Here is a 10118-nt window from a genome sequence, read left to right on the forward strand (position 1 = left end):
ATGCTGTATTACAACTGGGAGAATGTGAGTCCCCATTCATGATTCCTGGTTAGGTTGCTGTGTTTGTATAGACATACCACACTATTGTATTTTTCCCTTACATATATATGGTGACACCTGCGCTCATGGGTGTCCGCAGGGGGGGGGGGCAAAGGGGGGCGCTTGCCCCCCCCTTGATCCTCGCATTAATTTAATAAAATATGCTGGGCCGCGGCCTGGGATTGGATGGGAGGCGGGGCTTTAGCAAAAGTAGACAGCAGCAGTCACGCAGGGGTGGGGGCCGCCACGCTCTCCCGCGCTTTTGCACACCAGCCAGCACCTCGATCGAACCGTCTGTTTCATTCCAGCCTCACGTCCGTCTGAACCCATGGCCGCATACGGTAGGGACCCGTGGGACCAGGGAGAGATGGAGATGCGGGGGAGAGAGGGAGATTGGGGGGGCAAAGAAGCTTGGGGGGGGCGAGGGAGATTGGGGGTGGGGGGAGGTTGGGGGGGGCAGGGGTGGGGGCCGCCACGTGCCCTCCCACTCTCCCGCGCTGTAACTCCCCATCCGGCACCCAGACTCTCCCTCTGGCCCTCCCTCCTGCACCCCGGCACCCCTAATCACTCTCACCATGAGATGGGAGATGCAGAGGGGGGAGAGATGGGAGATGCAGGGGGGGGGAGTGAGATGGGAGATGCAGGGGGGGAGAGAGATGGGAGATTCAGGGGGGGGAGTGAGATGGGAGATGCAGGGGGTGGAGAGAGATGGGAGATGCAGGGGGGGGAGAGAGATGGGAGATTCAGGGGGGGGAGAGATTAGAGATGCAGGGGGGGAGAGAGATGGGAGATGCAGGGGGGGGAGAGATGGGAGATGCAGGGGGGGAGAGATGGGAGATGCAGGGGGGGAGAGATGGGAGATGCAGGGGGCGGGAGTGAGATGGGAAATGCAGGGGGGGAGAGAGATGGGAGATGCAGGGGGGGAGAGATAGGAGATGCGGGGGGGGGAGAGAGATGGGAGATGCAGAGGGGGGGGGGAGAGATGGGAGATGCAGGGGGGGGAGTGAGATGGGAGATGCAGGGGGGGAGAGAGATGGGAGATGCAGGGGGGGAGAGATGGGAGATGCAGGGGGAGAGAGATGAGAGATGCAGAGGGGGGGAGAGATGGGAGATGCAGGGGGGGGGAGATGGGAGATGCAGGGGGGGAGAGAGATGGGAGATGCAGAGGGGGGGAGAGATGGGAGATGCAGGGGGGGAGAGAGATGGGAGATGCAGAGGGGGTTAGAGAGATGGGAGATGCAGGGGGGGAGAGAGATGGGAGATGCAGAGGGTGGGGGGAGAGTGTGTGTATGAATAATGTGGTGCAACTGCATGCAATTGTGTTTTTTTAATATTTAATATTGCTTTATTAACCTTCAAGCTTTCTCAAATTTGCTTGAAAATGCACCATTTGCCCACTTTTTTTCAACATTTTCTCGGGGGGGGGGAAACCCCCTTATGCTGGTCGGGCTCGCTCGCCACGGTGCACTCACCACCACTTTCACGCCGGGCACTGGCCGTTAAAATTATGCCCCCCCTGAAAACATTTCTGAGGACGCCCATGCCTGCGCTCCCCACAAGCTTCTCTTTACCATTCAAGATAGGAGAAACTGGATCTTCTCCCAAGAGGGTTGAGCAGCAAAGTTTGCCATTTTTTATTATATTTGAGCACTCTTGTAATTTATCACATTATCTTTATTTATTTATATAATTGACCTTCATAAGTAGCGCCTCACAATTTTTGTTTTTCACTTCTATGGACTTGGCCTAAGGAAGATTCACCAGCTTGTCTCTGCTTTGAGCTGCACAGACTCACAGCTATTGCTTCAGACACTGCAACAGTGTTGCAGACCTCCACATGACTCTCCTGAACAGAGTCAGCACACCAACAGAACACACTAACTTTAGGCAGTGCTGTGTCTTATATAGGCTCTAGAAATGACTCACACCTGTGTCACTAATCGTGGACACAAGGCATGTTGTCACTTCCTTTGCTACATATGACACTTCACCAGGGTGTGAGGGCAAACCTCCATGAGTGTTACTGGCAACCCTGCATACTTACCAGGATTACTGCCAGCATGAAAGAGATATGTACACCAATTTTACACATGGCTACATATATATATATATATATATATATATATATATATATATATATAGAGAGAGAGAGAGAGAGAGAGAGAGAGAGAGAGAAACACAGACAGACAGATGGACAGAGAGAAAAAGAAGACTGCGCCTATATATCCAATGAAAATGTATTTTTGTAGATGTAATAATAACCTAGACCTAGGGTGACCAGATGTCCCCTTTTTGCTGGGACAGTCCCGGTTTTTCGATTGCTGTCCCGGTTTCCTGTGTGTCCCGGAAATGTCCCGGTTTTTCCCCGTGTGTTCCCGTTTTTTTAAAATGTCCGCAGCGATGCGCGAGTGAGCGGCGGTGCGGAGGACGAGACTGCAGCAGCCCGGCGGTGAGTATTTTTTTTTAATGCCAGGGGTTGGGCTTCTGTAGAAACATGCTGGGCCTTGCTGATTGGAGGATGCGGCCCGGCATTGAACAAAGTCACGCCCCCCGGCATTTGCTACCTTGGCCAATCCCCTGCATCCCGGCATTAAGCCCCGCCCACTGCATCATCGTTCACCAAGGCCCGGCATGTGGGAATGGAAAGGAAGGGTGCCTGGGTGGGGGGGCAGTGCCTGTGTGCCTGGGGGTGGGCAGGGCCTGGATGCCTGGGGGTGGGTAGGGCTTGGGTGCCTTGGGGCAGGGGGCAGGGCCAGTGTGCCTGGAGGCGGGGCTTCCGCGTCCTTCTGCAGAGCACACGTGGTGTGTGTGTCTCTGCCCGCTCCTGGCTCCTCTGCGCGGTGTCTCTTCCCCTCTGCCCACCCGGGGTGATAGTAGGTGGGTTTTTCTTCCTTTGCCTCCACCTTTGCCTCCTGTCCTGGCGCTCCCTTCCCCTCCGGTCCCCTTGGTGCGGGAGATGGGCGTGGGCGCAGGGGTGGGTGCAGGGGGAGGCGGGGAGCCGCCTGCTCGTGGCTGCCTCTGTCTGTACTCCACTGTGTTTGTGTACCAGTGTGTGTGTATCTGTGTGTGTGTGTATCTGTGTGTGTGTGTGTACCAGTGTCTGTGTGTGTGTGTGTGTGTACCAGTGTGTGTGTGTACCATTGTGTGTGTGTACCAGTGTGTGTGTGTACCAGTGTGTGTATCTGTGTGTGTGTATCTGTGTGTCCCTGTCTCCCCCTCTCTCCCTGTCCCCCCCTCTCTCCCTGTCCCACACTCTCCCCCCCTCTCCCGTCTCTCTCTCCCTCCCTGTCTCTCTCCCTTCCTACTCTCTCTCACCCTTCCTGTCTCTCTATCTCTCACCCTCCCTGTCTCTCTCACCCTCCCTGTCTCTCTCTCCCTCCCTGTCCCTCCCGTCTCTCTCTCCCTCCATCTCTCTCTCTCCCTCCCTGTCTCTCACCCTGTCTCTCTCTCACCCTCCCTGTCTCTCTCTCACCCTCCCTGTCTCTCTATCTCTCACCCTCCCTGTCTCTCTATCTCTCACCCTCCCTGTCTCTCTCTCTCACCCTCCCTGTCTCTCTCTCTCACCCTCCCTGTCTCTCTCTCATCCTCCCTGTCTCTCTCTCTCACCCTCCCTGTCTTATCTTAACTGCCGTATACCTACACCGAAGTAACCTACCCTGCTTTCTTCCAGATCTGACTCAAGTTTCACGCGGGAGACATTGGAAGACAGGTAGGGAACACCTCCCCTCCAGTATAGTACCTTGAGGGACTGCGGATCAGGTAAGATCCCAGGCGGGATTGCTGCTTTAGAAATTGTGAAGAGGGGGCATCCTGACACTGGTTAATGGGTTCAGAATCATTCACATCTGGGTTTTTTTTTTGTTCGATTAGTTAGGTACACACACATACACACACATACACACACACACACACACACACACACAGACTAATGGTAGTAAAGTATAAGTGTACTACAATAAAAAAAAAATGTCCCGGTTTTTCATTTTCAAAATCTGGTCACCCTACCTAGAGCCCCTTTATATTTGGGCTTGTATCTAATATAATCTATAAATTGTGTCTACAACCTACTGATTGAAAAAATTACCTATTTGGTATAAAACCATGTGTTGCTGATGTCGAAATACACAGTTAGTGAGAAAATATACCTAAAAAATGTATAGCTAAAATTATATATATATATAGCTGTGTGAAAAAGAAAGTACACCCTCATTGAATTCTATGGTTTTACATATCGGGACATAATAACAATCATCTGTTTCTTAGCAGGTCTAAAAATTAGGTAAATACAACCTCAGATGAACAACAACACATAACATATTACACCGTGTCATGATATATTTAACAAAAATAAAGCCAATATGGAGAAGCAAAAGGAGCGGGAGGAATTGTCCGAATTTTTTCAACGGGTGCAGCTGGCGCTGTGGACCCTGATCAACAGTAAGGTCATCTGTGTGGCCGAGTTAGATGATTATCGGGCCAAGCAGTTCCTGCGGGGAGCCTCGCTCACTCATCCTCTAGTGGCTTGGGTCTGCTGTACGCTCTCTACAGAGAATCTGCCTAATTTCGAGGACTTTATGGATCAAATAGAAGAGCAAGAGGTAATTTTGCTGTTTCAGACCCCCAGAACGTCCCGTGAATCTTCCAAAGGGGAGAGTAACGTGACTCCATCAAAGAAGAAGTCTAGCGCGAAGGAGAAGTCTGACGACCATACTTCCCAGAGTCAGTCACGACCGACCTTCTAGATGCATAGGAGATCTGCTCCTAATTCTGGCTTCGATGCAAACCGAAAAAAAACAGTTTTAACTGTCACTGAGAAGATCATTTTGCTCAGGACTGTCCCCGGAGCCATTGCCTTTGCCATTCAGATGGAGGAACAGCCATCCACATCCTCAGATAGTGCAACTGCACCTAGCCCCAGAGAGGAACCCCAAATAGATGCCTACAGTCGAGTAGGAACAGTGGCCATAATAAGAGTGCTAGTGGAGGGTATATACTTCTCTGCATTGCTGGATACTGGGTTGCAAGTGACAATCATCTACCGTCCGTTTTACGACCTGCATCTGAAACACCTGCCTATGCAGTCGGCGGAGAAGATGAAATTGTTGGGACTGAGTAGCGAAGACTACTTCAACGATAGTGTGATTCAAGTGCGGTTGGATATACCACAACTGAACACCAACAAATCCCACCCCATGGAAGTGGAAGCTCTGATATGTCCCAAGCCCCGGGAACATCCAAATCCCCCCTTCATATTGGGGACCAACGCAGATGTCCCTATCTGCAAGAGGCCGGCGAATTACCCCTACCTTCCCTACGGACCCACCCAGTATCCAAAGAGGAGTGCTACAGGATCTCTGCCCAAGAAAGATTTGGCCAATTCTTCAATCTCGAGGAAGGGTTGACAGAGATTCCACCAGGGGAAGTGAAACACATGGCTGCGGTACCCAACTATGTCGGTCTGACGTCGGACAAACATTGACGTTGGTCAAGAATTGGGACGGATATACCCGGTTACGCCCGTAGAATCACTGGCTCATGTGAATGCCGCTACCGTGCAAGAAGCCGCTACGGGATTGCAGTTCAACATCGGGAAATCGACCCTGCCGGCAGCCTGAAAAAAAACGGTTGAGCTATAAGCTGACAGAACACCAAGCGGTGTTCTCCACCCGCGAGATGGATGTGGGCTGTAGCAAGAATGCGCAACACACGATCCGGTTGAATGACGCCACGCCATTCCGGGAGCATTCCAGACGTATCGCTCCCAATGATGTAGAGGACGTTAGGGACGTCCTGAAGGAGATGAAAACGGCAGGCATCGTAACGGAGTTCCGTAGCCCATATGCCTCCCCTATCGTGGTAGTACACAAGAAGAATGGGCCCGTCTGCCTATGCGTAGACTACCGCACCCTGAACCGTCGCATGGTACCAGACCAATATATGTTGCAGCGGATAAAAGAAATCCTCAGCGCCCTATCAGGAAGTCTGTGGCTCAGCGTGCTGGACCTGAGGTCTGGAATCCCCATAGGTGTAAGCGCTGCACCGAAAAGAGAGATCACCCCAAGCTCCCAGAAGCGGCGGTTTAGGCCTCCTGTAAGCCAACGGGTATAGCAGCACGTGTATTTTCCCTTAGGTATAGGGAATGGGGGCTACATATATATGCTAGGCAAAGGCATCTGTAGACATGGAAACATACTGTCTGAAAACAGGAATACAGCAGGTTGCTTAAATGGGCCCTAAAATAATTAATGGAATGACTCCACTTAGTATTACTGCTGTGAAGCACTATATACATGAATGGCGCTATATAAATATATACACATACACTGCTACCAGATGAAAATCCAAAATGGTATTTTTCCATATCAGTACTGATTCATAAATATAATCAATTTGTTACAATAGATTTTTGATCATGTTGATTTTAATATAAATATGTGTGTTTGTGTGCGCACTTTTGTTTTACACGGTCAACTGCACATGAATGGTCAGTTGGAATGTTAGCATTTAAGAGGTTTTCACTTTTTATTATATATTGAATTCATTGCTACTGATTCTTTTCTCCTTTGGAGTGTGCTTCGCACAGCTAGGGTGGCAATAGCCCCATTATAGCCACTGTTGGCGCAGAAGAGCGCAGGCCCCAATCCTCCGGCCCTCGCAACCAAGGCCCGCTTCTCATTGTCTGCGATAGTAAACAGAGAGCGCGCGCACGTAAAACGCACCCGCGCACGCCACGCATTCCTTGCAGGAAGCCCGCGTATTCAATGATTAAAAAAAAAAAAAGACCCGTATGATCGACGCACCCCTTCGCCAACCAGAAGCCAGCCACTCCACCCGTGCGGCCAATGGTTTCCGATGGCCGGGGCGGGACTTCCTTGCGCTTGACGTCACACGTCCCCCCTCGTCCTGGCTGCAAGCCCCACCTTTTGTGTTTCCCGCACCGTCAATCAAAATAGGGGGAAAAAAAAAAAACGCGCCTGGGTCCTCTCCGTCCGCAGCCCGCCTGTGATTATACCATAATCATGTCACGCTTCTAAATAAACCCACAGCGGCCCGCTGCCCTTCCGGGGTTTTTTTTGGGGGGGGGCGATTAAAAAACAAATCCTGCCACACATGACCGGTACGTAACCAAAACCCCCTGCTAAGCATTTTTAGCGAGCGGCGGCTCCTCTGCCAAAAAGACCGCGAACCGCCTCAAAAGAGCCGGGCTCCCCCCACCCCTGCGAGGGGCCGGAGGGAGGGAAAGAGCAGGAGGAGAGGGGGAACGCGCTGCATAGAGGGGGCGGGAAAGAGGGGGCAGAGGAGGGAAACCCCGCAGGCTCCTGTAGCAATGGCGCGTCCGGCTGCTTGATTTTTTTTTTTGAGGGGGGATTTTTTTTTTTCCATCCCTTGTACTGTCATCTTGTTTCTTTGTCTTTCCTCCCCCCCCCCACCCTCCTCCTCAGCTCCCGAGCAGCCCGTCAAGCAAGAGGAAATGGCCGCCCTGGACGTGGACGGCCAGAACGAGTATCTGCAGCACGGGAACGGCAGCGACGACAGCGACCACGGCGGCGGGCAGGTAAGATCGCGGGGGCCTTGAAGGCCCCAGGCCGCCCAGCCATGCATGCGCCATCCCTCCCCCCGGGCCTCTCTTTCTCCCCTCTGTCTGATGTGTGTGGCGTTTACACTGAGACCACAAGCCAAGTAAAAAGCCAGTTATATTGATGCGAGGGAATACAAAAAGACACAAAAAAAGCACACAAGAGTCGTACTTCCTGTGTCAGCTCCGGACTAACGGCCACCCACTTTCTTCTTTTTGAACCCGCCCATTGTGGGTAGGACGCTCAGCCGTCACCGCTCGCTTTGCTGGCAGCTACCTGCAGCAAGATCGGCTCGCCATCGGTAGAGGAGGATGGTGGTGGTGCCGGTGCCGGAGCGGTAAGTGATGCGCCCAGGATGAAGCGCAGACAACCCCCCCCCCCCCCTAGGGGGAGGGAGCGGAGAACATGTCCTCCTGTACACCCCCTACCTCCTCCTCCGCACACCCTCCCACTGCTCCTCCTCTCTGGTGACCGGCGCTGGAGGGGGTCACCTCTTCTTGATCATGCCTCTGGTTTTAAAAGAGCGGTGATGAGCCCCCTTCATCTCGTCTGCGCCATCTCGCTGATGATGGATCCTCTGAAGTGGGTTGCAGACCTGTTAAAGGGGGAAGTCGACCCCTCTAATCAGCAATCAGTCGCATCATCCAACTAGATCAGGGGTCTCCTGTGCTTTACTGATCAGGATGTCCACCCCTGCTATTCTTACATGTAGGCCTCTATCATCTCTCGAGGACACATGGATGGCACAATGATGGATGCATCCCTGATAAAGTAGCTGTCGTTTTGTTCCTAAAGATGCATAAACATGCCTTTCAGGAATTGAAATAAACAGTAGTCATAAAATGATCCTTACATGCCACTGTTTTACCATTCATATGTATTTTCAAACAAGGAGAGGTACCTAGAGGACATCTTGGAAGGATAGGTGTTTGAGCTGCCATAGGAGCAATTAAGCATTGTAAGCCTCTCCAGCAGCTCCTTTTGAGCCACCACACTATTAAGTATCTCTTCTCTCGCTCTCTCTCTCCCCCCCCCCCTGTTTGCTTTCTCTGCATGTAGTATTTGAGCTTTTATATCTTGCCTGCAGCATTTGACATGGCAGATATCCATTGAGCAGGGCTTGCTGCTGCAGTTCCATGCATGGATGTGCATGTGCATGTTGATTACCTTGTTCTGCTGCTATCTGGAAATGCTTTATCTGCCAATAATTTTTTCATGTGTAATATATTATCAACTAAAGGAACAGTCAGCAGAAAAAGAATCTGATGTGCTAGCTTACAAGGCCCCATCTTTTTTGCTTCCATGGCAAATTATAATTTTTGTTTTGTGATACTCTAGAATGCACACTAAGACCCTTTGTCTTAACATGCCTCCTGCTTTCTTTTGATTACATTACTTCCTCAATTCTGCGTTTTGTCAACTTCCTGCTTTTGAACCCCCCCCCCTTTTCACACCTCTAAAGTCCCACCACAGCATGTCTGTGCAATACACTAGATTAGCCTCACCATAATGGCTAAACACATACTGTAATAAAGGCAATACATTCTTGAGAGTAGTGGAGCATTTGTTATTGGAATATGTAACTGGCCACAGAACTAGGAAGTAACCAACATGAAAATGTCAAAAGGGCCGTATCTAAATTATACGGTTTCTGGGATACTATGCCAACAAGGTGTTTCAATGCAGTGCAACAAAATGTGACCTTTTGGCTTGCAAGTGTTCATGAAATGTTTGCCTGAAAGTTGAAACAAAGTTTCCATGCAATTGAAACATCAATTTTCATTTTGGTGGTAAAGTTCTATCTACAAACCTAAATATTGACACGTTGCATATTGTTTTGATCCATAACACCTTTTACTGGTAACATGCCTATATGTTAGGTCCTAGTACAGAACATCAATTCATGCCACTTTTTACTGTCAGACCTGTTTCAATTTCTGTGTTTTTGGTTGTAGTTCTGATTAAACAAGCATTGTTTCTTATAGTTGGGTATTCAGCTCATCCATGTTTTGTGTGTGGTTTTCTTTTTTCTCCGCTTCCATTTGTTGATGCATGATTTGTGTGGCACACTCTTGGATAATATTTTTGTGTGTGTGAATATAACATATAAAATAGATTTGCATAAATTGAATTGCTTTTGAAAATAAAGATGCTTTTAGTATAGTGGATCTTTACCCAGTGAATTACGTCAGCATTACGGAAAAAGTCTTATCCTGATTAAATCAAATATGTGAGCAGGACCACACATGTAAATGTGTTGTCTATATAATATTCAACATATAGTCCTCTTTAGTGTTTATTGTAACAGTACTTGTGCCTGTTATGATTGTGTCCCGAGATTATTTGATTTTTTTTTTTTTTAAGTAATGAATGGAGGCGCCCCCGCTGTCATATTGTTACAGGTCACTTGTAATAAGTGTACTTCTTTGGTATTTTGAACAGTATTGTAAAAATGCATTAACTTATGAGCTTCTACCAGCATAGGATGTCATTCTTTTCAGG

General features: G+C 49.7%; 1 protein-coding gene across 4 annotated transcripts in view; it reads left to right on the forward strand.

The window, feature by feature from the left end:
• Positions 1 to 6920: 6920 nt before the first annotated feature.
• Positions 6921 to 10118, forward strand: part of SP3 (Sp3 transcription factor) — a 39743-nt gene continuing 36545 nt past the window's right edge. Inside the window, exons 1-3 of one of the 4 annotated variants that reach the window (XM_075609040.1) lie at positions 6921 to 7156; positions 7482 to 7594; positions 7855 to 7953. In XM_075609040.1, the coding sequence (XP_075465155.1) occupies positions 7150 to 7156; positions 7482 to 7594; positions 7855 to 7953 (219 nt within the window). In that variant the 5' untranslated portion in view covers positions 6921 to 7149. The remainder of the gene's footprint in view (positions 7157 to 7481; positions 7595 to 7854; positions 7954 to 10118) is intronic. The other 3 variants (XM_075609039.1, XM_075609042.1, XM_075609041.1) reach the window with 3 other exon arrangements.

This window comes from Ascaphus truei, chromosome 7 (genome assembly GCF_040206685.1).
Source record: "Ascaphus truei isolate aAscTru1 chromosome 7, aAscTru1.hap1, whole genome shotgun sequence".
Classification (NCBI taxonomy): domain Eukaryota; kingdom Metazoa; phylum Chordata; class Amphibia; order Anura; family Ascaphidae; genus Ascaphus; species Ascaphus truei.